The following is a 27,446-nucleotide window of genomic DNA, read 5'->3' on the forward strand; positions in this document are numbered from 1 at the left end:
TTTTTTCACCCTGCCTTTTTCTTGTTAGTTTGTTTTGTTGACATTTTTTCCAGATGTTTGGGACTCCTTCCCTTATCTGTTTGCAGATGTGGTCACAGAAAGTAGAGCTGTGGACGGTGGTGTATAACTACTATTGCATTGTATTGGCTATTGTATTGTATTGTTCTGTCCATTCATGTGCCACATTGGTAACACACCTGTCTCCTGGGTGGATTTGAAATACCTGCTGACACTAAAAGCCCTTTTCTTTTTTTACTGGACCCTGGCTGCAAATGGGAGCATCAATGGGATATTCCTCAAAATGATTTCCTATGGCACACTGTTTGTACAAAAGTGATTGTCCTTTTAGTGATTTGCTTACAGGGACAGACAAAGGCTTGGTGGGAAATAAAGGGAGATAAAGTGGACAGAGATAAGGAACCAGGCAACCAGCTCATAACTGTCATTTTTCTAGCACAGCCTGTAACATGATAGTTAGGAGCTGATTGGCTGGTACTTTATCTCCGTCCACTTTATCTCTCTCCAAGGCTTAGGGGGTCTATTTACTAAGCCTTGGATGGAGATAAAATCGCTGGAGATAAAGTACCAGCCAATCAGCTCCTGTCATTTTTAAAACACAGCCTATGGCATAGCAGTTAGGAGCCAATTGTCTGGTACTTTGTATCCAGCGACTTTATCTCCATCCAAGGCTTAGTAGATAGACCCCTTAGTACATAGACCCCACAGTGAATACATTATTATTATTATTATTATTATTATCCTTTATTTATATGGCACCACAAGGGATCCACAGCGCCCATTACACAGTACATAATCAAATAAGCAAAAAAGAAAACAGCACTTACAGTTCAAGACAATGTAGGACAGATATGGAAAACCCGGGGTTAGGTGCCATCAAAGGGAGTATGGAGTATAAGGGCTAAAACACACTACCCGGCTTTTGCCGGCCGGGAAAAAGCCGGACGGCTTTTTCCCGTGCCGGCATTGTAGTTAACAGTGTGAGGGGTAGGGTCCCTTCACACTGCACGGCCCCGGCCCGGTTGCCGGGTTGCAGCCGGGTCTCACCACTGGAAGGTCCGGCCGCCGGGCCGTCTTTGGAGCCAGTAAACCGTGTGTGTGAAGGGGAGCTTTCACACACAACGGTTTTTTCTGAAGCCGTGTCTTATGCTGCGCATGCGCACAGCATCACACACGGCTCAAAGCCGTCCTGTGTGACAGACACTGCCGGTTTCTCCCGGATGGCAAAAAGCCGGACAAAGTTTGTCCGGCTTTTTGCCATCCGGGAAAAACCGGAGTGTGTGTTACAGCCCTAAGTGTACGTAAGAAAAGGAAAGGCACATCAGGATAGAATACTCTGCTCTTGCGAGCTTACAATCTAAAAGATACATGTACTGTAAACTATTTCTATGGACCCCTAGGGTGCTCTGTGATTGGTGCATGAGATATGTTGTCTCCTCTTCCTGATGGCTCCCTAAGGCACAGACGGACAAGCAGTTATATGAAGGCAGTTACAGTCAGCAGCTGTAGCCCTGCATGTATTTGAATGCTGCAATAAGAATTAAGGTGTGTACACACGGTCAGATGTTGACTTTTTGATTCTCATTGTGCGATATGGACTGTGGTCAGTATCGCAAGCCTAGATAGACTGTGCTTGCGATATTGGCTATGTGAGATTTTGACTAAGTGCCAATTTTGACTATACTTTTATACTAGATAGTGAAAATTGACTTGCCTGCACAGTCTATCTAGGCTTGCGATACAGACCCTGCGGGACCGCGCATCAGGATCGAATCGGGTCACCTTGCGATATTCACCTAACTTTCCTTGCGATTTTGACTATATAGTCAAAATTGCAAATACATATCTTACCGTGTGTACACACCTTTAGTTTAGCAGGTCCCACGGGGCCCAGCAATTGCAGAAACTATGTAGTGCCAGTACCCTGGTGTTACTGGCAACCAATAGCCTTGTACTGTTGTGTATCAAAGCCCTTAACTGGGGTAAATCTAGTCAAAAGATTGTTGTATAAGCCTGTCAATTGGTGACATTACCTCACTGAAACTATCAAGCAATACATTTTGGGGCTGATTCTGAGTCGGACGCTGCCACGTCCATTTTTATGTCTTTTGTGGATGTAGTGTGTGCGACTGCATGCTAATACCACAACAAGCCCTTCCCTGGTGTACATCTTTGCATCTGCATGTGCAAGGAATAAGATGCTCCCTTTGACACTGCTTGGTGCAGAATCTCTGTCAGTGTATCGCCTCCAATTAAAATCTTACTTTGCAACCAATTCAGTGACATGTCCACCATAACATGCCCATAAGATGGACTATGTTTGTGCGTCTGAATAGCCACCTCCCAGTCACCGCTCAGGAACACCCAGCGCATTTCCAAGACAGCATAAAAAACAACAATAGCGCTAATTGGTCATAAATGAGAGAGGTATGTCTTAAAAGTTAACATGATTTAATAGATCATAGCTATATAATCACACATGAATAAAATAGTTAAAAACAATGGAAAAATAGAATAATTATACAATAATTATGTATCTAGGTCTCGAGTGAGCTGTGCCCCTCTCAATTTCCAAGGAAGGGAAGGATCTAGGCAGTCCGTTTAACCTATTCTAGAAAAACAGTCCCCTTTGACTCAAATGTCCCGTATATAACACACCGTATGTAATAATTACCACCAGCAGTTCTCAAGGCGTTTAAGCGGTTGGCATCCGCATAGTCTTTACCCTTGGTTGGTTGTATAGAAATATACCACGGTGGGAGAATGTCCTGAAACGGGATCCAAATTTATGCAGTGAAGGGACTTGGTCCAGGTAAAGATCCTTCAAGGTCCAATGGGCGGAGTGGGCACACACAGCAGATCTCACCGACGCGTTTCGTTGCGTACACGCAACTTTTTCAAGGTGTTAGTAGTGCTGCTGTTCTGGGTTTATAAACCCTTCAATATGGCTGCTCATTTGCATGTGTAATTGGTTAAGACCATCCTCTCTCATTAAATGACCAAATAATGACAGACAGTAAATTGCACTATTAAACTTATTAAAAAAATTAATTCTTATATGTAATGAATACTCCATTATTTGTAATATATACTTATAAAATGTCTAAAAAAAATCAGAAAGTCTCAGGTCACATGAAAACTGTGGTAAATTAATAACCATGGAATGATGTCTGAATGGATCCTCTATTTACCTTTCAATAATGGGAGCCCTGATCTTATCCATATATTGTTATTAGCTTCCTGATATAAAGCTGGACGGCTACTCTCCCAGCTGTCCCAATACTGACAGCTGATTGTCATTAGCACCCGGGTGCACATCGGGGGAGTGGCGCGTCATCAGCCCGCGACCCAAGGTCCGGGAGACATTTTATAAGTATATATTACGAATCCATTACCAGATTTTCATTCCAACCAGCCAGATCTGGCAGATTATCTGCCAGATAATTGTATAGGGTATGATTAGCTTTGTGTTCCAGCGTTCATCATCTTCCTGGGTTCAGATTCCTCAATAACTGTAGCTTGTTCCTTCCCTCAGATGATTACACCAGCATCTCTAGCAAGCCGTGTGACCTTCAGTGCACCAGCACTAACAGGGAGAGACAGCTCCTGGTACCGGCCCATGATGGAACTAGCTGTAGAGACAGAACATATCAGGGAGTTTGTATCAACGGCAAATGTGAGGTACCACTGGGGCTGTATATTTGATGCATACATTTTGTGACTGGGACAATCCTGGCTTTATAGTACTCTAAGTTTACATTACTATTAAACTGTCTTTTTAACATATATGTAATCTTCAGGGTGTGTTCCGGAGCCATTAGATTTAGGTACTTCTAAAGCTCTCAGATATTTTTTCTCAAATCTCAGAATTACTCAGCCCAGAGTTTCTTTCTCCATGTTTTCTCTGACTTTTGCTGTTAATTACAAGTATTCTTTGGGGGGGTATTCAATTGTTTGAAAAGTCGGTTGGGTGTCTGTTTTTTCCTGTCTATTAGATAGGAAAAAACAAACACCCAACTGACTTCTCAAACAATCGAATAACCCTCTTTGTGTGACTGTTGCTGTTAGAATCTCCATTTCAGTGGTAAGGTGCAAGAACATTTTAATTCACCTTTTAACCCCTTCAGTTGTGGGTTTTATTAAAAAATACACACCTCCCATGTTGTGTTTTTAAAATCAGGTAGTGCAGGGGTTAAAGTGTAGGGGGGTTAGTGCAGGAGGGCGATCGCCCGCGTGGGAACACCTGTGGGCATGGCCAGCATCATAAACAATTACTTTATACCCATAAACAATTACTTTATTTATAAAATACACACTTACCAGGGTGTGTTTATTTCAGCAAGTGCTGAATTCAGGGAGTGCAGGGCTTAAAAATGCTGGGGGCGAGTGCAGGAGGGTGATCACCCGCTGGGGAACACCCGCCTGGAATGCTAGCTTCAGCGCTAATTCCCTGCCGCCATGCGGCACCCGGGAATCAGCATAAACCATTACACAGTTAAGCCGACCACCCGGCCAATAGGAGTCCGGGGGGTGGGCTTAACTCCATAATAGCTTATGCTGATTCCCTGGCGCCGTCACGGGGGAATCAGTCAGTAGCATGCCCGGAAATCTTCCGGCGTAGCCAGCGCTGACAGCCACTGAAGAGGTTAATAGCATACTCTAAATTGTGACATTAGAGTGTACCTGTGATGCATCCTAATTGTAATGTACACACCGGGCCTAATTCATGTTTATGCACATTTGCCTATGCAGATGCAAATTTTAAGGCTACGGAATTGCTAATCTTCGCAAGTGAAAAGAAGATATACGCCCACCAGGGCCATCGCCAGCTCATTCGCAACAGAGTGCACATGCACAGCCTATACGCAATAACACGGAACATCTGCTGCAATTGTACCCCTATGGCTGGCTACACAGACTTGATAATAAATTATTTAAAAAATTCCCGCGCTTGTATTTAAATGAGCAGCTCCATAAATAAAACAGTAATAAAATAATGTAAATTGGAGCGCTAATTAATGTGAACGCACATACCTGTAAATGGAAAAAAGAGGTTAATTTGCAATGTTACAGCTCTTTTTGTGAAATATGTTTGGTTTGGAGGTATAATTTTGTTGCTCCGGATAGATGTAACAGTCTCTTGTAATGAGTAACTGTCCCTGCTATCCCTAACTGACCTGCTAGCGGCTTGGTGTTAAATAGCCTGACCGGCTGCCGCAAATGTGTCAGGTCCCGTCTCGCTGTCGCTCCAGCTAAAAACCTCCTTACGCGGCTTCCGGATTCTGAGTGCGGCAGTGATAGCACACACTGGCGTTACTCCTCCGATGCTCTCCGTGACTTCTCCAACGCGTTTCGGGTTTTGCACCCTTTAACAAGGATGGCTACACAGACTGGCCATGGCAGTAGCGAAGCTGGCGCAATGTTATTCTACGTACATGATCGCAGGTGACGGCAGAGACACGCACCCCCCCCCCCCCCCCCCCCCCCCCCCCCGAAAACGTCCATGCCACTCCCTGGTAACTCCTCCAAAAGGTCCATTCCTGTCACTCACTCTACAATGAAATCCTCACTGCGAGTAGCACCGCAGAGGTACATTTGCTCGTGCACACTGTGATCGCAACGCTTGTGCAGTCTGGCGACAATCGCTTAGTTGCATGAACATCGGCATTGCGCATGGCATGAATTTGGCCCACTATTCTTGAGAAAATCAGCTATAAAACAGAGATAGATATGCGACTCTCTGCTACTGGAAACCCTTCAATGCGCACACATGAACCCAAATGTCCGATGGCGTTCGCAATTACATAATGTATCGCTAACACCTGAGAAGGGGTTTATGATCCCTGACTGTTTCAGGGTGAAGACAGGGAGGGGAACAAAAGGGGGCGTTTCATAGCCATGTCATGGGAGTGTCACGGGTGTGTCTAGGAACGCTGCTGCATTCCCAATCACTAATCCACTGTTTCAGAGGCCATGTTTAGTTGGATATGAGGAGAGTAGCTAGAAGAGACCCTAGGCTATTGCAAATGTCAATAATGTGACCGATGTTGACTCGATGTTGCAGTGTTTACAATCTCCATCACAATTGCACAGACCACGGAGCCTGAAAGTGGGGTTTCTGCGCTTGCATATTTCCCCAACCACTACTGAGAGATCAGCTGCATTACCAACCATCTCTGAATCGGGCCCTGTGTCCTTCCCAATCTACTTGTACTTGCTTCAGTATAATACCTTAGGGACTATTTAACTCAGTGGGACGTCTTGTGGGCTGAATATCCTATGATGCACCATCGCTTGGAGAGTGATAAAATAGAAATTGATAAACTACCAGCCAACCAGCTCCTAAATGACATTTTTCAAACAGGGTCTGTGACATGGCAGTTAGGAGCTGATTGGCTGGGACTTTTTCTCCCCCCACTTTATCTCTCTCCAAGCAATGATGCATCTAGCATACCACTAATGTCCTGACCAGTCAGCCAATTAGGAGCATATCATACTTCATACTTCCCACCATTTACTGTTGTCAAAGAATTTAGGGCTTATTTATTAAAATTGCATTTTAGGGCCAGCTCTACACTGAATCAAACTGTCACCAGGTTGGACAATGAAAGTTACTGGTTATTGATTACTAAGGTTAATGCAAATTTGATACCATAATGCAGTGTATAAGCCTTGTATCTCAGAGCCAGTTTAGACTTTCTACTGCCAGTATCACTTTCTCATTAATATGCAGAAATATTTCAGACCTTCTATGCATAACGATTACGTTCATGAAGACATGAAATAGGTGTATTTACAGGACCCCATAAGGTTGTAACTTACAGTAAATGTCACATATTTAGCTGTCAGCTATTATTGTTTAGGTGTCTGTACATAGGTAACAGGTACTCTTTAACCACTTAACTGACGATTTTTTGCTGCAAAACCGGTCAGAAATTGTTGTTTTGTTTTTTATGTAATATAGTTTAAAAAGCATTTTTAAAGCTATATTTAATTGTATTATTATTTTTGAAATATGCCTTGCACCATCCCGCGTCCATTAGTCCCCATAATAAAATCACTTGCCATTCCCTTTTTTTTGTTTGCTCCCCCCTCCTCTTGTGGCCAGTGTATTTTTATTAAATTACTTTAGCCCCCTCCCCCCAACGTCATATTACTATTTCGCCCCACACCACCTCCATAGGCATTACTCCCCCCCTCCCCCCAATATGCAGAGGCAGAGCGAAGCGGAGCACGTTACTAGCGGCTACTGCTCTCTGCAGCCCCTGGGTTCATTCAGCCGAGCAACGCTGACATCTTGGCGGCTGCTGCTCTCAGTAGCCGCCAGGTGGGAGGGGATGATGCTGGGCTCCCCGATCACTGTTGAAACAGTGATCCGGACACACTAGAGAAGGCGCCATAGCTCCATAGGGGCCGGGAGGTCCCTCTTACATTGGCAGCTATGGGAAGAATCTCTTCCCACAGCAGCCCAACGGGTGTTTCTGACTGGTTGCATCAGATGCGACCATGTCAGTGAAAGCCCAGCCTGGTGTGGTCGCATCTTATGCGACCATGCCAGTTAAGCGGTTAAAGACACAGGGGTACAGTATATTTACTAAGGTGCGGGTTTATAGAAGTGGAGATGTTGCTCATAGCAACCAATCAAATTCTCCTCATTTATCTAGCACCTTCTAAAAGATAATAGCTAGAATCTGATCCTACAGTTGCTATGGGCAACTTCTCCACTTCTATAAACCCGCACCTTAGTAAATATACCCCTCAGCATCCTACAGGTTTTCCCTTCCTCTATTAGCAGGGAGTGAGATAGTGGGGAAAGAGGGCTGTTTGGTAAGAAATTGTGTCATTGCTGTTATGACAACAGAAGGCTTCCTAATGACAGCACATAATTGCGGAGAGGAAGAACCTGTAAGCTCACTATACCCAGTGTGCGTTGAGGTTATGTAACTAATTTACTGTTGTATAATTTCTTCCCGCCTATAGAATACACCGCATTTCTGCCGATACTGTACAGGAGTGAAACCATTATCTGAGGCTTTTTGTGCTATATGGCTATATAATGATTGTCTGCTGGACTTTTCCGTGAATAAAGTAGACTGCAGCAGTATGGATTGAGGCTTACATACCCTGCATATGTAAGATAATGGGGCCCTTGAGATTATGCAACCAGACACTGTGGTTGGTGCATTCCTGTATTGTATTCCTGTATTTAAATAACTGCAATTACTTATAGACTGTAATTGTATTTCATCTCCAACTGGTGAAGTTTGCCTCCATTATGGAATGCTACATAACATAGAGTGGCCATATTATCCCTTTTACCTGGGATGCTCATGGATTACACAGGTTCTGTGGCTGGCTGACTTCAAGCCTATGGGGGTCATTCCGAGTTGTTCGCTCGCTAGCTGATTTTAGCAGCATTGCACACGCTAGGCCGCCGCCCTCTGTGAGTGTATCTTAGCTTAGCAGAATTGCGAACGAAAGAGTAGCAGAATTGCGAATAAAATTTCTTAGCAGTTCCTGAGTAGCTCCAGACTTACTCCTACACTGCAATCAGCTCAGTCCGTTTCGTTCCTGGTTTGACGTCACAAACACACCCTGCGTTCGGCCAGCCACTCCCCCGTTTCTCCAGACACTCCTGCGTTTTTTCCTGACACGTCTGCGTTTTTTAGCCAATGCCGGGAAAATGCTGAGTTGCCGCCGAGAAACGCCCCTTTCATGTCAATCATTTACCGAACACCAGTGCGACTGAAAAGCACCGCAGACGCTACAGCAAGTTTTTAGTAAAATAACTAAGCGCATGCGCTCTGCGTACCATGCGCATGCGCAGTTAGCGACTAATCGCAGTATAGCGAAAACCGGCAACGAGCGAACAACTCGGAATGACCCCCCATATTTCAGCTGGTTTCAAATCAGCCACAGAACCTGTGTAATCCATGAGCGTCCCAGGTAAAAGGGATAATATGGTCACTCTACATAACATCAGATTCTATAATTGTATAAGCGCTGTGATAATAGTTCAAAGTCTAGTACACAAATTTGTATTGTATATCAGTATAACTGGTGCTGTGTTGTATTATGTGAGACTAAGCTATTTAATTGCAGTGTATTTACACAGGCAACTATTTTTCTTGTGCACATAGGGGGTCATTCCGAGTTGATCGCTCGCTGCTTTCGGTCGCTGCGCAGCGATCAGGAAAAAATCTGCACTTCTGCGCATGCGTATGCGGCGCAATGCGCATGCGTGTTGTACTATTACAACGAACAATGTAGTTTCACACAAGGTCTAGCGGAGCTTTCCAGTCGCACTGCAGGCCGCAGAGTGATTGACAGGAAGAGGGCGTTTCTGGGTATCAACTGACCGTTTTCAGGGAGTGAACGGAAAAACGCAGGCGTGCCAGGTAAATCGCAGGCATGGCTGGGCGAACGCAGGGCGTGTTTGTGACGTCAAAACAGGAACTGAATAGTCTGAAGTGATCGCAAGCGCTGAGTAGGTCTGGAGCTACTCTAAAACTGCACAAAATGATTTTGTAGCCGCTCTGCGATCCCTTCGTTCTCACTTCTGCTAAGCTAAAATACACTCCCAGTGGGTGGCGGCATAGCGTTTGCATGGCTGCTAAAAACTGCTAGCGAGTAATCAACTCGGAATGACCCCCATAAAGCACTACATTTTGTGCCATGAACTGAAGACATTTTATTATGTGGCTTGTTACAGCCGTTAATATTTCACTCCTAAGTTTGAGTGATTGGACCTACAGTACATACAGAAAAAGAACAAAAGCAGCCAAAAAACTTAAATGTTTTTTAAATATCTTTAATTTATCTTTTCTCACTTGTGGATTGCTATATGTATTCCTATTTACTGCACTATGTAGACAAAAGTTATTGGAACCCCCCAACCCCCACTGCTCAAGCGAAATAGTGTGCTCCTGCAGCAGACATGTATGAAACGGGTAGAGAGGCGCTGATTAGATCATTTGCTAACACAAAGGATTGCTGGAAGGAGCTACCTGAGTTTGAACAGTAGATAATCTTAGGCTGTGTGATGTCACGTTTCCAGGGAGACGCTGGGCTGGTATACAGCGAATTCGGTAACCCAGATGGGCTGGCCAGCTCAGAGTCCAGATATTAACCCCAGATATGAACCATAGGACGAATTGGAGTGATGGGTGTGTTCTAGACCGTCTCAACCTTCTTCAGTGTCACAGTTGGTCACTGTACTTAAGGCGGACTGGCAAAACAAGCAGCCTGATGTTGTCCAAGAACTTGTAGACAGTTTTTTTGCCAAGAAAGGTGTCTGCAGTAATCACTGCACATGGTGGAGCTACAGCATACTGATGTCAATAAAATGTCATTAATCTGTTTGCTGTCAGTGTCTAATCACTTTAGTCTACATAGGGTCTCATTCTAACCCAGACGCAGCTGTGCATTTGTATGCAGCGGCTTCATCCAGAGGGTCTGTGAGCGCACACCGGCCGCAGTGCACGTGCGCAGGCTGTCATGATGCGATTGCATCCCAGAGTATGCGATCGCATCATGATTGACAGCTCCAGGTCATTGGGGCAGGGGGGAGCATTGTCGCAGCATTTCGTGGGCATGGTCTGGGCAACACAAACGTGCCCAGACTGTTTTCGGGGTGGCTGCGTGACGTCACTTGCAGCCACTCCGACATAAAAGATGGCACTGGACCGCCTGCGCAGGCAGGTGTCAGGGCCGGACTGCCCATCTGGCAAATGCCAGAAGGGCCGATGGGTTGGGGGGCCAGTGCTGTCACACAGAGAGATAGGAAGGCAGTACGCAGTGCAGCTCTCTTTCTGTCCCCCCTGCCACAGGAAGTGCCTGTTTCTTATGAATATGAGGACAAGCCGCGAGTCCACGCCCCCTGACTCGTGGCACGCCCCCATGAGTAGTATCCACCCCTTTCACGTGCATGCACAAGCCAGGAACACTTTTCGTCCCCAGGCCGTTCCTGGCAGGGGTCATCCTTTAATCGATGCTTCACAATTTAATTGCGAGCGCATCACGGGGTGTGGCGCAACACACATTCGGGGTGGCTTTGCATTGTGTTAGGCAGCCCCCAGCATGTGAGTACATTGATGCAGATCTTGCTGCGGAAACAAGTGTAGTTCTACAAGCCCTCTATTCCTTCAAGTTGAGGTCATGGGTCAGGCTCTAGAGTGTGGATTGGGTTGTGGGTCTGTACCATTAGTCTGAGCGTTCATGCCTGGTACATTGGGTTTTCCAGCGCAAGGGCATTGCTTTTGATAGACTTGGTTGTTGTCCTCTTGGTAGGTTGCAAATATGCTTATCATAAGTGGGTGCATTATGTATATATTCTCTAGATAGTGCCAGGATTGTCATGGTGGGTGGATGGTTAACGTCTGAATGGTGGATTGGGGTGAGATGTCCTCTTCACATTGCTTCATAGAGTTTGTGATGGGTGGAAGTTACTTTTTCCCTCAGGTTGTCCTTATTAACTGTCACCATTGTGTTCCATTTTCTTGTAGTGTCATTGGAGTTTTTTATTTGTAGATGATAAGTCATTTTGTCAGCCAGCATGGGTTTGGTTTTGCTTTCTCACAGTTTCTGCTTTGAGAGTTACTATTGAATTGGGCTTTGCTTTGTCTAGTTGTACAACTGGATCAGTTGTTTGTGTTGAACATTTGGATGCGATGAAGGCCTTTATACTGTTAAAGGATGCCTAGGTGACTCCAGAGCTGAGACAACTTGCAATGGCTGGTGGCTTACCATTTGTTTGCAAATGTATCTAACTGAGATCTTTGCATTACTAGTATCATGTAGTACAGTATGTATGTCTCTTTTGCAGGTCCATTGCTGTGTGCTGGGGGAATTAGTTTTTTCTAGTCTTGATAAACCCCTCCCTTACATGCACTTGTGATGGACAAATAAATTGATTAGAGCAACTACTATTCTGTGTATCTCTGTTCTGAGAGGCAAGGATGGGCTTAGTAGTTGGAGGGTATGCTGATCCTTGTAGTGCTGTATTGGAGGAAATGTGGTGCCTCTAGGTGGGTTGAATCTCAATTTAGGAATACATAAATGTATGACCTTGTGAGTCAACTTTGTCCCTTGACTGTAAGGAGGTTGGTCCTTATGGTTTATTGCTATTGCAGGAAGTGTTGTAATTTAGCAAGTACAGTAGGGCCAGAGACGTAGCCTTGACACAGCAGATGCAGAGCAAGGTCACAATCTATCACAATCTCTCACCTCCTCTGCTAGATCAGGGGCATAGTTAGAACTTTTGGGAGCTCCATAGCAAAATTTTGAAGGGGACCCCCCATAACTTCTAGAGACAAATGTTTCTACAGCGCTCCAGTAGAGTGGTCTAGCCTAGTGCTGCCCAGGGGACATGCTTAATGCCATCAATCATTTCATTGTTTTTCTTTAAATTAGGATTTTTAGTACATCTTGTGCGTTATGGGTGTTTTATAAGAGTCGCAGGTGTGTAGCAGGAGAGGTTGCGAACAGCGGCGGCTCCTACCTTGTTGGAGGAGGAGGGCTGCCGCTGGCGATTGTGCTGGTCCTTCCCTCCTTGTTCCCGCCGACACTTGGGTCCTGGTGCCTGTGCTATATGCAGTTCACAGACGCTGGGACCCGGCGCATGCGCAGTAGCTGCAACGGCTTCTATGGACTGCATCAGCTGCAGCCCATAGAAGCTGTCTAGGGCTGATGAGGCAGGGAGCTGGCTTCCTACAGGTCTCACGTACTGCATCTGGCTTCACTGACAGTGAGCTGGGTGGCTGACTTTACCTTGGGGGGGTGGGGGGGGGGGTGGAGGCTGCAGTCCTGCATCCTATAGTTAAAAACCGCCACTGGTTGCGAATACGGAGGTGCTTAATTGGGTACATTGGGGGCCATACTCTGACAGAGATTCTGTGCCTAGCATGGGGCTAGGTGCACAGCAGCGTGGGAGTCACAGTGAACCCCATAAACTGCATCTACAAATAACTCCACAGGTAACGGTATACGGTCATTAGGTCGACACCACTTAAGTCGACAGTCACTGGGTTGACCACTATTGGTTGACATGCATTAGGCCGACATGGCCATTAGGTCGACATGCACTAGGTCGACAGTTCAAAAGGTCAACATTAGTTTTTCACAAATAAATTCAATTTTTGAACTTATTCATACTTTACGATCCACGTGGACTACAATTTGGAAAGGTAACCTGTGCTGAGTGCAGCAGTAGCAGGGCGTGGCACCTTGCCCGAAGCATGGCGAGCGAAGCGAGCCATGCGAGGCGACACAGTGCACTAATTGGGGTTCCCTGTCACTTTACAAAGAAAACAATGCCAAAAAAGTAAAAAAACTCATGTCGACCTTTTGACCTGTCGACCAAGTACATGTCGTCCTAATGACTATGTCGACCTAGTGACCCTATCAAACTGATGCATGTCAACCAATAGTGGTTGACCTAATGACTGTCGATCTAAGTTGTATCGACCCAACGACCCATACCCCAGGTAACACTAGAAACAGTAGGTCCAGTTCTATACTGTATCCTTGCTCTGTGGCAGATTATTCCCATTGTGCCGTGTAAACAAGTAGACTTTCACAGGCAGAGAAATGCTAGTACACGTGAGAGTATCAGGGCCTGATACTCAGTCACATATGATATACGCGCAATGTAGTTGAGCGATTATTTGTAACTGTGCGTGCGTGAAACGTTCTGAAAACCCTGCGGAGCATGCATTACACAGAGTGTACGCACAAAGATGCTGCTATGATTGATTCAGACAGTGGAGTAGGTGTACTAAGTAGTGAAAAGAGTGGAGGCGTTGGCCCATGGCAACCAATGAGCACTGAAGTAACATATATAATTTGTAAACTATAAACTTATACAGAGCAGCTGATTGGTTGCCATGGGCAACTTCTCCATTGGCTCACTTCTCCACTCTTTTCACTGCTTAGTACATCTCCCCCAGTATGAGATAGGTAGTGGGAAAGTAATGGGTGTTCCTGGAGGGTGACTGGGAGGTGGCTAGTAGTACATGCAGAAATGGGCATTTCAGTGGCTGTATTATGCAAGTGTCACTGGCGTGTCAATGCTAGCAGCTGCGTTCCCAGACACACAGTCGCAAGCATAGGAGGCCGTGGTCAGACACTGCACTTGATGGTGATGTGTGAGGATGTACCAATCATAGTGTGCATGGACGCTATAAGTGGGCATCTGAGCCCTTGCACCTTTAGCCGCACTGAGAGAAGGAGTTTGTAGGCCAATGCTTAAACTCGCAGACGGACGTGAGAAAATATGCCAATGACACAGCTGCTGTCTTATGGTCAGAGACACCCACTGGCGGAGTATCAGATCCCCCACCTACGTACAAAATCTGCAACATCGGGAACACCGGTCGCACATCATTTGCACCATCAAACTTCTGGACAACCCTATGCTGTCTCAGAATGTTTGTCTCGACATAGACGCCAGGGCCAGTCCTTCTGTGAACGAATCCGCAGTGGCTGTCACCTGCGTTTTTTTAGCCAATCACCATTACCTGCCCTAAATGGTCACACTACCTGTCACTCACTTTGCAAGTAAATCCTCACAGCGTTCACCATTGACATTGCGTCCACCTCTGCCCAAAGCTGTCTCTAACCATCAGGACCACATAGCACCCCATATGTGTTTTTAGTGACATTGGGGGTAATTCTGAGTTGATCGCAGCAGGAACTTTGTTAGCAGTTGGGCAAAACCATGTGCACTGCAGGGGGGGCAGATATAACATGTGCAGAGAGAGTTAGATTTGGGTGGGTTATTTTGTTTCTGTGCAGGGTAAATACTGGCTGCTTTATTTTTACACTGAAATTTAGATTGCAGATTGAACACACCACACCCAAATCTAACTCTCTCTGCACATGTTATATCTGCCCCCCCCTGCAGTGCACATGGTTTTGCCCAACTGCTAACAAAGCTCCTGCGATCAACTTGGAATTACCCCCATAGTTCCTGCTGCGATCAACTCAGAATTACCCCCATTGGCTGAGCTGTTTCTTCTTCTGCTTTGTGCGTATAGAGCAATGTGGTCTGCTGTGTTCTATCTGCCAGATTAGATATTAGGCACAGTATGGGCCGCATTACTAGTTTAGGAGATAACCAGTGCAGGGCTGATCCTTCTACTTTTCTCTGGGAAACTTCTAGGATTATATTTACATATTGTGTACAGAGGATTATTGCTAAGAAATCATAGATTGAAGACGTTAGTTGTAGTCACCTTCAGTGCTGCATATAATACCTGATGTATATATCCTTTTTGCAGTGTGTACATTTTCTTGTGCCTAATAGGCACAGATATCCCAGCTTGGTCTCTCATAAGTCACAGCATTTAATGGCAGTAACCCGCACAAGACTTTATTATGGTATGTACTGTAACTACCCACTATGGGTTTCAGACAGCCTGGCAGTGGTCATAATGGCAACAGTACAGTGTCAACAGTTACAGTTTGACAGCTACCATGTCAACACCTGCAAAATGTCGATATGTTCACAATATGGACATTGCAAATTTAGCAAAATGCCAACATGAGGGTTAGGGTTAGGATTACAGTTAGTTTACAGCTGTTCTGCGACACCTGTGACTAAGGAGGACATTTACTAATTAGTGATAAGAGCAAAGAAGTGAGCCAGTGGAGAAGTGGCCCCATCAACCAATCAGTAGCTCTGTATTATTTTATAGTATGCTAATTATAGATGTTACTTCCGTGCTGATTGGTTGCCATGGGCAACTTCTCCACTGGCTCACTTCTCCGCTCTTATCACTGCTTAGTAAATGTCCACCTAAAGCAGCAAATGCTGTAACATTAGCTGCAGCCGCCGGGTAAGTGTTGGGCTTAGGGTACTCACCACCGGAATAACCGAATTGCTACACCACTGATTGTCGACATTGTTAGCATGTCTACATTTAGTCAGTGTTGACATGCTGAATGCCGATTGACATACTTAAATTGTTGACATTATTACCATGTTGACATGCTCATGGTGAATGTCTACATTTTAACAAAGTACATAGTGCCATACAATTAGAATAATATATAAATAATTTCTTCTATGTCGGCTGCGTCAGTGGGTAGAACTTCACTAAGCAGCCCTGGTCTGGCATCATCATTCCCCTTGCTCTACCTGTGACCAACTGTAGCTGATAAGCCAAGAAGGTGAGGGTTTGCACAGCGTACATCGTCCAAGGCTTTTTTCCCTTTCATTTATAAACCTCAGAGGCTGCTATGAATGGAAAAGCAACACTGCAAGGCCCAACTGATGTGTTATTATAGTGGTATAATCACAGTCTAAAGCATTGCAGCATGAGGCTGTTCTCATAACACTGTAGTACAGCAGAAGTGCCATAGTCCCACGCCCATAGCCCGCACCTGTGGTATATATATATATATATATATATATATATATATACACATCCAGCAGCAGCCGTCACTCCAACGACGTAATCACTGATGCTCAGGTGCCAGGACCAATCATCCATAGAAATCCAACAATGAACGGCACTCAGAGACAGCATATGTGAAAAAGATTGTATTCCATACAGTCAACGTTTCGGGGATCAAGTCCCCGTCGTCAGGACAAATATACAGCAGAATCAACAAGAATAACCAACACTTACTCTCCTTAATACCCAAGTGATCCTACCGCTGCCGTCCGTCCCGTGCACGCCCGCAGCTCAAACCCCGCTTCCGCGTGCGTCATCAAACATCCGCTTCCGGCGACAGCCGTCTCCATGGGAACCGCAGCTTGCGGCTCACCTCGTCCCCGGCTGCGTTCCATCAGCAGGAGAGGACGCAGGCCGGACCCACGGGGGAGGAGGGTCTGAAAACACAGAAGAACGACAGTGATATAAAACTCAGTATATAAACGTTTAAAGCAAAAAAAGAGAGAAACAAACACAAGTATATAGAAAAATTATAGAAACCATCAAATAAATCACAATGAAACACATCCCCCGTATACACATCAAGGGAATAAGTTACACAAGCATATTCCAGTTGATTTTTTCATTTAAACCACTCGGGGCACAGGTACCCAATCTCATGATCCATCTAGTTTCTTTGACTAAAAGGGACTTTGCACGGTCGCCGCCCCTAAGGCTGAGGGGCACATGATCAATAATAAAATACCGAAGGGACTCTAACGAATGACCAGCACTTTTAAAATGTTTGGCTGCCGGTTGGTCTATTGGTTTACCCTCAAGAGTAAGTTTGATAGCTGATCTGTGAGCCGCCATCCTTTCAGAGAACTTTCGGGTAGTTTGACCTACATACATTAACCCACAGGGGCAGACAATAATGTATACAACAAAAACAGATGAACAGGTTAGCACAAACCTAATATCATATGTTTTGTTGCAGTGGGGGTGTTTGAAAGATTTACAGTTCAACATCAGCTTACAAGTCGCACAACCACTGCAACGATAGCATCCATCAGGTTTGTAATAGACATTGGGGAGTCTCGCAATACCCATACCGGTAATGTCAGTTCTAACAATTCTGTCTTTGATGTTACGACCACGCCGGAACGACATCAAGGGGGTAGTGTGATGGAACACTTTAAGCTCAGGGTCAGACGACACAATTGGCCACAAGGCCTTCGTGGCTCTGCTAATCCCCCCGCTAGAGGAAGTATAGTCACTAGGAAAAGGAATCCTATTTTTAAGGTGTCTACTCGTCGGTTCCAGGAGGGATTGCCGAGACATACCCAATACTTCATCTTTCTGTGTCTTAAGCATATCAGGGTCATACCCACGAGATGCAAAATTCTGTTCCAGAGAATCAAGTTCTCCGGGAACTTTCAAAGGATCTGACGCTATACGGGCTATTCGCATCATCTGCGAGCGAGGGAGCCCTTTCTTGAGGGGCCCCGGGTGGTGGCTGGACGCTAGTAAAAGGGTGTTACGATCAGTGGGTTTATGAAAAACCTCAGTGGACAAACGACCATTTTCGAGATGAATCATAACATCAAGAAAATGGATGTCTGTCAGACTGCAGGTGTAAGTAAATTTAATGGAAGAATCGGAGCCATTGACTCCACCTAAAAACTCCACAAGCGCATCCTGCCCCCCACCCCACAACAAAAAAATATCATCTATATAGCGACAATATAATAGAATATTGTCGCTAATATCCGAATTAGAAAAGAAAATTTGTTGTTCTCGTTCAAACATAAAAATATTGGCGTACGAAGGGGCCACAGGGGACCCCATCGCACATCCTCTCAGCTGGAGAAAAAAAGATCCATCAAACAAAAAATAATTGCGATTGAGGGTTAGCTCAAGGAGGGACAAAAATAGCTCATGATCAAATAGCTGTTCAGGAAGTTCAGCCTTCAAAAAGTTCCTCATAGCAAGTAGACCTTCATCGTGAGGAATGGCCGTATACAGGCTGCAAACATCGAGACAGCATAATAAAGTTCCTGGAGGGATATCTGGAACAGACTGTAACTTTTTCAAAAATGAAGTGGTGTCCTTCAGAAAAGCGTCGCTATGTAGCAGCAAAGGCTGCAGGATGGAATCGAGTAGCTGGGCGACTGATCTGTATAAAGAATCTGGGGCCGAAATAATCGGACGTCCCGGGGGATTAAGAGGATTCTTGTGTAGCTTGGGGAGTGTGTACAGTAGCGGGACCCTGGGATGACTGACACTAAGAACTTTGACAATTTTGTCTGGTAATTTACCAGACAATTTGGCTGAATTGAGGATCCCCAGAAGCTCTTTCTGAAACCGAGGGGTTGGATCCGATGGCAGTTTCCGATACACTTCCACATCTTCAAGTTGGGCATAGATCTCATCTCTATAAAATTGTAGATCTAAAATAACAATAGCCCCGCCCTTGTCGGCAGGTCTAATTATAATATCGTCATAAGACGCCAAAGCTTCAAGGGTTTGCACAGCGTACATCCTCCAAGGCTTTTTTCCCTTTTATTTATAAACCTCAGAGGCTGCTATGAATGGAAAAGCAACACTGCAAGGCCCAACTGATGTGTTATTATAGTGGTATAATCACAGTCTAAAGCATTGCAGCATGAGGCTGTTCTCATAACACTGTAGTACAGCAGAAGTGCCATAGTCCCACGCCCATAGCCCGCACCTGTGGTATATATATATATCAGAAAGGAGGATAGAGAACAGGTATTGCACACTGCTATACCGGCACTCACTAAAGCAGGCATGGCCAACTGTGGCTCTCCAGTTGCTGTGAAACTACACATCCCAGCATGCCATGCCACAGTTTAAGCATTCCCTAGTAGTGAAATTGTGGCAGGGCATGCTAGAACTTGTAGTTTCACAACAGCTGGAGAGCCACAGGTTGGCCAGGCCTGCACTAAGGGAAGCCTGCAGCATAGTAATGGTAAACAGCCACTTGCTGAAGCCAGACAAGGCTTTTCAGTAACAGTTTATATTCTTGCTATTAATGGTCCTTTACCTGAAGTCAGTGACTAGAGTTGGATGGCTTTTCTTAAAGATATGGTAATTTCTTATGATCCAGATTACATTGATTTCTTATTAATATTAAAAATAATGCAGTAATGTATAATATATAAAAATGTTTGTTGTAGCTTTAAAGTCTCTTTAAAAAGTTGTTAGCACCAATTTATATGACTATTACATAATGTGAATGTGTCTCTCTTTATCTGCAGCCAGTAGGATGTGATGGGAAGCTGCATTCAGCCAGATCATTGGATCGGTGCGGTGTTTGTGGTGGAGGTGGGGGCACGTGCTACAGGGTATCAGGGAGCTTCAGAAACTGCGTATTAGGTAAGTTATACAAGGACTAATGGAATATATTGCTTCACAATGACCTTGTGTGACTAGATAAATCTGTCCAGTGGTGGCTGAAAGGGAAGCTGATACAGCTATCACAGAACTCACTGTGACACCTGTAGAAGTGAGGATGCCGTGCCAGATTACACAGTACTACTAACCCACCCACTCCATGGCATTACTATATGAGACTCACATGGGCAGAGGGGAGCTGATACAGCTATCACAGAACTCACTGTGACACCTGTAGAAGTGAGGATGCCGTGCCAGATTACACAGTACTACTAACCCAGCCACTCCATGGCATTACTATATGAGACTCACATGGGCAGAGGGGAGCTGATACAGCTATCACAGAACTCACTGTGACACCTGTAGAAGTGAGGATGCCGTGCCAGAGTACACAGTACTAACCCAGCCACTCCATGGCATTACTATATGAGACTCACATGGACAGAGGGGAGCTGATACAGCTATCACAGAACTCACTGTGACACCTGTAGAAGTGAGGATGACATGCCAGATTACACAGTACTAACCCAGCCACTCCATGGCATTACTATATGAGACTCACATGGGCAGAGGGGAGCTGATACAGCTATCACAGAACTCACTGTGACACCTGTAGAAGTGAGGATGCCGTGCCAGATTACACAGTACTAACCCACCCACTCCATTTCATTACTGTATGAGACTCACATGGGCAGAGGGGAGCTGATACAGCTATCACAGAACTCACTGTGACACCTGTAGAAGTGAGGATGATGTGCCAGAGTACACAGTGCTAACCCAGCCACTCCATGGCATTACTGTATGAGACTCACATGGGCAGAGGGGAGCTGATACAGCTATCACAGAACTCACTGTGACACCTGTAGAAGTGAGGATGCCGTGCCAGAGTACACAGTACTAACCCACCCACTCCATGGCATTACTGTATGAGACTCACATGTGCAGAGGGGAGCTGATACAGCTATCACAGAACTCACTGTGACACCTGTAGAAGTGAGGATGCCGTGCCAGAGTACACAGTACTAACCCACCCACTCCATGGCATTACTGTATGAGACTCACATGGGCAGAGGGGAGCTGATACAGCTATCACAGAACTCACTGTGACACCTGTAGAAGTGAGGATGCCATGCCAGATTACACAGTACTAACCCACCCACTCCATTTCATTACTGTATGAGACTCACATGGGCAGAGGGGAGCTGATACAGCTATCACAGAACTCACTGTGACACCTGTAGAAGTGAGGATGATGTGCCAGAGTACACAGTACTAACCCAGCCACTCCATGGCATTACTGTATGAGACTCACATGGGCAGAGGGGAGCTGATACAGCTATCACAGAACTCACTGTGACACCTGTAGAAGTGAGGATGCCGTGCCAGATTACACAGTGCTACTAACCCAGCCACTCCATGGCATTACTATATGAGACTCACATGGACAGAGGGGAGCTGATACAGCTATCACAGAACTCACTGTGACACCTGTAGAAGTGAGGATGCCGTGCCAGAGTACACAGTACTAACCCACCCACTCCATGGCATTACTATATGAGACTCACATGGGCAGAGGGGAGCTGATACAGCTATCACAGAACTCACTGTGACACCTGTAGAAGTGAGGATGCCGTGCCAGATTACACAGTACTAACCCACCCACTCCATGGCATTACTGTATGAGACTCACATGTGCAGAGGGGAGTTGATACAGCTATCACAGAACTCACTGTGACACCTGTAGAAGTGAGGATGCCGTGCCAGATTACACAGTACTAACCCACCCACTCCATGGCATTACTGTATGAGACTCACATGGGCAGAGGGGAGCTGATACAGCTATCACAGAACTCACTGTGACACCTGTAGAAGTGAGGATGCCATGCCAGATTACACAGTACTAACCCACCCACTCCATTTCATTACTGTATGAGACTCACATGGGCAGAGGGGAGCTGATACAGCTATCACAGAACTCACTGTGACACCTGTAGAAGTGAGGATGATGTGCCAGAGTACACAGTGCTAACCCAGCCACTCCATGGCATTACTGTATGAGACTCACATGGGCAGAGGGGAGCTGATACAGCTATCACAGAACTCACTGTGACACCTGTAGAAGTGAGGATGCCGTGCCAGAGTACACAGTACTAACCCACCCACTCCATGGCATTACTGTATGAGACTCACATGTGCAGAGGGGAGCTGATACAGCTATCACAGAACTCACTGTGACACCTGTAGAAGTGAGGATGCCGTGCCAGAGTACACAGTACTAACCCACCCACTCCATGGCATTACTGTATGAGACTCACATGGGCAGAGGGGAGCTGATACAGCTATCACAGAACTCACTGTGACACCTGTAGAAGTGAGGATGCCATGCCAGATTACACAGTACTAACCCACCCACTCCATTTCATTACTGTATGAGACTCACATGGGCAGAGGGGAGCTGATACAGCTATCACAGAACTCACTGTGACACCTGTAGAAGTGAGGATGATGTGCCAGAGTACACAGTACTAACCCAGCCACTCCATGGCATTACTGTATGAGACTCACATGGGCAGAGGGGAGCTGATACAGCTATCACAGAACTCACTGTGACACCTGTAGAAGTAAGGATGATGTGCCAGAGTACACAGTACTAACCCAGCCACTCCATGGCATTACTATATGAGACTCACATGGGCAGAGGGGAGCTGATACAGCTATCACAGAACTCACTGTGACACCTGTAGAAGTGAGGATGACATGCCAGAGTACACAGTACTAACCCACCCACTCCATGGCATTACTGTATGAGACTCACATGGGCAGAGGGGAGCTGATACAGCTATCACAGAACTCACTGTGACACCTGTAGAAGTGAGGATGACATGCCAGAGTACACAGTACTAACCCAGCCACTCCATGGCATTACTGTATGAGACTCACATGGGCAGAGGGGAGCTGATACAGCTATCACAGAACTCACTGTGACACCTGTAGAAGTGAGGATGCCGTGCCAGATTACACAGTACTAACCCACCCACTCCATGGCATTACTGTATGAGTCTCACATGGGCAGAGGGGAGCTGATACAGCTATCACAGAACTCACTGTGACACCTGTAGAAGTAAGGATGATGTGCCAGAGTACACAGTACTAACCCAGCCACTCCATGGCATTACTATATGAGACTCACATGGGCAGAGGGGAGCTGATACAGATATCACAGAACTCACTGTGACACCTGTAGAAGAGAGGATGACATGCCAGATTACACAGTACTAATTTAGCCACTCCATGGCATTACTGTATGAGACTCACATGGGCAGAGGGGAGCTGATACAGCTATCACAGAACTCACTGTGACACCTGTAGAAGTGAGGATGCCGTGCCAGATTACACAGTACTAACCCAGCCACTCCATGGCATTACTGTATGAGACTCACATGGGCAGAGGGGAGCTGATACAGCTATTACAGAACTCACTGTGACACCTGTAGAAGTGAGGATGCCGTGCCAGATTACACAGTACTACTAACCCAGCCACTCCATGGCATTACTATATGAGACTCACATGGGCAGAGGGGAGCTGATACAGCTATCACAGAACTCACTGTGACACCTGTAGAAGTGAGGATGCCGTGCCAGGGTACACAGTACTAACCCAGCCACTCCATGGCATTACTATATGAGACTCACATGGGCAGAGGGGAGCTGATACAGCTATCACAGAACTCACTGTGACACCTGTAGAAGTGAGGATGACATGCCAGGGTACACAGTACTAACCCAGCCACTCCATGGCATTACTATATGAGACTCACATGGGCAGAGGGGAGCTGATACAGATATCACAGAACTCACTGTGACACCTGTAGAAGTGAGGATGCCGTGCCAGATTACACAGTACTACTAACCCACCCACTCCATGGCATTACTGTATGAGACTCACATGGGCAGAGGGGAGCTGATACAGCTATCACAGAACTCACTGTGACACCTGTAGAAGTGAGGATGATGTGCCAGAGTACACAGTACTAACCCAGCCACTCCATGGCATTACTGTATGAGACTCACATGGGCAGAGGGGAGCTGATACAGCTATCACAGAACTCACTGTGACACCTGTAGAAGTGAGGATGCCGCGCCAGAGTACACAGTACTAACCCACCCACTCCATGGCATTTCTGTATGAGACTCACATGGGCAGAGGGGAGCTGATACAGCTATCACAGAACTCACTGTGACACCTGTAGAAGTGAGGATGCCGTGCCAGATTACACAGTACTAACCCAGCCACTCCATGGCATTACTATATGAGACTCACATGTGCAGAGGGGAGCTGATACAGCTATCACAGAACTCACTGTGACACCTGTAGAAGTGAGGATGCCGTGCCAGATTACACAGTACTAACCCAGCCACTCCATGGCATTACTGTATGAGACTCACATGTGCAGAGGGGAGCTGATACAGATATCACAGAACTCACTGTGACACCTGTAGAAGTGAGGATGCCATGCCAGATTACACAGTACTAACCCACCCACTCCATGGCATTACTATATGAGACTCACATGTGCAGAGGGGAGCTGATACAGATATCACAGAACTCACTGTGACACCTGTAGAAGTGAGGATGCCGTGCCAGATTACACAGTACTAACCCACCCACTCCATGGCATTACTGTATGAGACTCACATGGGCAGAGGGGAGCTGATACAGATATCACAGAACTCACTGTGACACCTGTAGAAGTGAGGATGACATGCCAGATTACACAGTACTAACTTAGCCACTCCATGGCATTACTGTATGAGACTCACATGGGCAGAGGGGAGCTGATACAGCTATCACAGAACTCACTGTGACACCTGTAGAAGTGAGGATGATGTGCCAGAGTACACAGTACTAACCCAGCCACTCCATGGCATTACTGTATGAGACTCACATGGGCAGAGGGGAGCTGATACAGATATCACAGAACTCACTGTGACACCTGTAGAAGAGAGGATGACATGCCAGAGTACACAGTACTAACCCACCCACTCCATGGCATTACTATATGAGACTCACATGGGCAGAGGGGAGCTGATACAGCTATCACAGAACTCACTGTGACACCTGTAGAAGTGAGGATGCCGTGCCAGATTACACAGTACTAACCCAGCCACTCCATGGCATTACTGTATGAGACTCACATGGGCAGAGGGGAGCTGATACAGCTATCACAGAACTCACTGTGACACCTGTAGAAGTGAGGATGCCGTGCCAGATTACACAGTACTAACCCAGCCACTCCATGGCATTACTGTATGAGACTCACATGGGCAGAGGGGAGCTGATACAGCTATTACAGAACTCACTGTGACACCTGTAGAAGTGAGGATGCCGTGCCAGATTACACAGTACTACTAACCCAGCCACTCCATGGCATTACTATATGAGACTCACATGGGCAGAGGGGAGCTGATACAGCTATCACAGAACTCACTGTGACACCTGTAGAAGTGAGGATGCCGTGCCAGGGTACACAGTACTAACCCAGCCACTCCATGGCATTACTATATGAGACTCACATGGGCAGAGGGGAGCTGATACAGCTATCACAGAACTCACTGTGACACCTGTAGAAGTGAGGATGACATGCCAGGGTACACAGTACTAACCCAGCCACTCCATGGCATTACTATATGAGAGTCACATGGGCAGAGGGGAGCTGATACAGATATCACAGAACTCACTGTGACACCTGTAGAAGTAAGGATGCCGCGCCAGAGTACACAGTACTAACCCACCCACTCCATGGCATTACTGTATGAGACTCACATGGGCAGAGGGGAGCTGATACAGCTATCACAGAACTCACTGTGACACCTGTAGAAGTGAGGATGCCGTGCCAGATTACACAGTACTAACCCAGCCACTCCATGGCATTACTATATGAGACTCACATGTGCAGAGGGGAGCTGATACAGCTATCACAGAACTCACTGTGACACCTGTAGAAGTGAGGATGCCGTGCCAGATTACACAGTACTAACCCAGCCACTCCATGGCATTACTGTATGAGACTCACATGTGCAGAGGGGAGCTGATACAGATATCACAGAACTCACTGTGACACCTGTAGAAGTGAGGATGCCGTGCCAGATTACACAGTACTAACCCACCCACTCCATGGCATTACTATATGAGACTCACATGTGCAGAGGGGAGCTGATACAGCTATCACAGAACTCACTGTGACACCTGTAGAAGTGAGGATGCCGTGCCAGAGTACACAGTACTAACCCACCCACTCCATGGCATTACTGTATGAGACTCACATGGGCAGAGGGGAGCTGATACAGCTATCACAGAACTCACTGTGACACCTGTAGAAGTGAGGATGCCGTGCCAGATTACACAGTACTAACCCACCCACTCCATGGCATTACTGTATGAGACTCACATGGGCAGAGGGGAGCTGATACAGATATCACAGAACTCACTGTGACACCTGTAGAAGTGAGGATGACATGCCAGATTACACAGTACTATCCCACCCACTCCATGGCATTACTGTATGAGACTCACATGGGCAGAGGGGAGCTGATACAGCTATCACAGAACTCACTGTGACACCTGTAGAAGTGAGGATGATGTGCCAGAGTACACAGTACTAACCCAGCCACTCCATGGCATTACTGTATGAGACTCACATGGGCAGAGGGGAGCTGATACAGCTATCACAGAACTCACTGTGACACCTGTAGAAGTGATGATGACATGCCAGAGTACACAGTACCAACCCAGTCTCACATGGGCAGAGAGGAGCAGTGTAATTGATTCGAGCTAAGAGATTAGCGATTAATTGCGCCATTAGTACAAGTTCGTTTTTCTCAATCCCTAGCTATTTTACTATGCTTTCAACATTTTTTCAAAAGCTTCATTTGTTTATGGTACTGAGGGGAGAAATGCATCAAATCTTCTAAAGGGGACAAGTCGGGAGGTTGCACAGAGCAAGCAACCAGCTTCTAGCTATCATTTAGCAAGTACAGATGTGTCCTCATACATCTTGCCTCAATATGCCATGTAGCGGGAGATGCCTGGCATCATTAAACTGAGATGTCACGTGCAACTCTGTTAGCGTCATCTATGCGAATAGAATGCACAAGCAGACTCTGCTGATTAAAATTATATGCAGCATGTCTATATTCTCTGTGCACCTGTGGCTGTATCTGCATACGAAATGCTATGCTACAGTGCTTACTAGGAACACACTATAATGCACTATTTCCTATCCATATACAGTCACGATTGCACACAGAATATATAAATGTGTGACTGTATGTGTGTGGCTGTATATATGTGTGTGACTGTACAGTAAATATGTATGTGTATATGTGTGGTACTGTGTGTGACAATATGTATATACCCAATGTGTATAAGTGTGACTGCATGTGTGTGACTGTATGTATATGCATATGTTAATATCTGTTTCTGACAATGGGGGTAATTCCAAGTTGATCGCAGCAGGAAAGTTTTTAGCAGTTGGGCAAAACCATGTGCACTGCAGGGGAGGCAGATATAACATGTGCAGAGAGATTTAGATTTGGGTGGGGTGTGTTCAAACTGAAATCTAAATTGCAGTGTAA

The 27,446-nt window shown here is 46.0% G+C and overlaps 1 protein-coding gene across 1 annotated transcript in view; it reads left to right on the forward strand.

Moving 5' to 3' along the window:
- LOC134957712 (ADAMTS-like protein 2) overlaps nucleotides 1–27,446 on the forward strand; it is an 86,776-nt gene that overhangs the window by 28,791 nt on the left and 30,539 nt on the right. The window contains exons 5-6 of the mRNA XM_063939809.1: nucleotides 3,554–3,699; nucleotides 19,676–19,793. Coding sequence (XP_063795879.1) covers nucleotides 3,554–3,699; nucleotides 19,676–19,793 — 264 coding nt within the window. The remainder of the gene's footprint in view (nucleotides 1–3,553; nucleotides 3,700–19,675; nucleotides 19,794–27,446) is intronic.

Source organism: Pseudophryne corroboree, chromosome 9 (assembly GCF_028390025.1).
Source record: "Pseudophryne corroboree isolate aPseCor3 chromosome 9, aPseCor3.hap2, whole genome shotgun sequence".
Taxonomy (NCBI): Eukaryota; Metazoa; Chordata; class Amphibia; order Anura; family Myobatrachidae; genus Pseudophryne; species Pseudophryne corroboree.